Source organism: Heptranchias perlo, unplaced genomic scaffold (genome assembly GCF_035084215.1).
Source record: "Heptranchias perlo isolate sHepPer1 unplaced genomic scaffold, sHepPer1.hap1 HAP1_SCAFFOLD_889, whole genome shotgun sequence".
Lineage (NCBI taxonomy): Eukaryota > Metazoa > Chordata > Chondrichthyes > Hexanchiformes > Hexanchidae > Heptranchias > Heptranchias perlo.
Window position 1 is genome coordinate 42501 of NW_027139928.1, and position 694 is coordinate 43194.

The 694-nt window shown below is 57.8% G+C and overlaps 1 protein-coding gene across 2 annotated transcripts in view; it reads left to right on the forward strand.

Moving 5' to 3' along the window:
- LOC137319793 (inhibitor of growth protein 4) overlaps positions 1-486 on the forward strand; it is a 32338-nt gene extending 31852 nt beyond the window's left edge. For both annotated transcript variants that reach the window (XM_067981725.1, XM_067981726.1), the window contains exon 8: positions 5-486. In XM_067981725.1, coding sequence (XP_067837826.1) covers positions 5-44 — 40 coding nt within the window. In that variant the 3' untranslated portion in view covers positions 45-486. The remainder of the gene's footprint in view (positions 1-4) is intronic.
- The last annotated feature ends 208 nt before the right edge of the window (positions 487-694 follow it).

The window sequence follows — 694 nt, forward strand, 5'->3', positions numbered from 1 at the left end:
CCAGGTACTGCCCCCGCTGCTCCCAGGAACGGAAAAAGAAGTAGACAGCGGGAGTTATCGAGATCATTCCCAGACGCTGAACTCTCCAGACACACACTGCCAGCCAACAGTCGCCGTGACCACAGCACATCCCCGGCGGTCGGGGGAGAGGGGTGGGTGGGGGCGAGAGAGGGAGCATCTCCGTCGCATCAAAACCCCCCCACCCCCCCCCCCCTGCTCCTCCCCTCACCCCCTCACGCCTCCCATCTCGTCCCACAGACTGACCTGACTCTGCCTCCCTCACCTCTTCATCAGTCCCCCCGGGGGGGAGACATTGCTACGATCTGTTTACGATTTGCTTACGGTCCACGTCAGACGTCGCCTTGTAGTCGGCCAGCGCTCAGTAACGTTGTTTATTGATTGGATGGTGGTTTATCAACACTGTAGCACACCCAGCGCCTGTTCAGAGTTACCGGAGTCCTGTATAAAAACCTTCCCCGCACCTCACCAGCTCCTCAGTGATGTGTCGAGATCTGTGCGTCCTGTCGTTACGTGTTCAGGTGAGTACAACGGTCGATATCTCCCCGGGAGACACTGACAACACTGCTCACCGACTGGTGTCTCTCAGTCCCCTCTCTCTCAGGGAGATATCTGTACACTGACTGGTGTCTCTCAGTCCCTCTCTCTCAGGGAGATATCTGTACACTGACTGGTG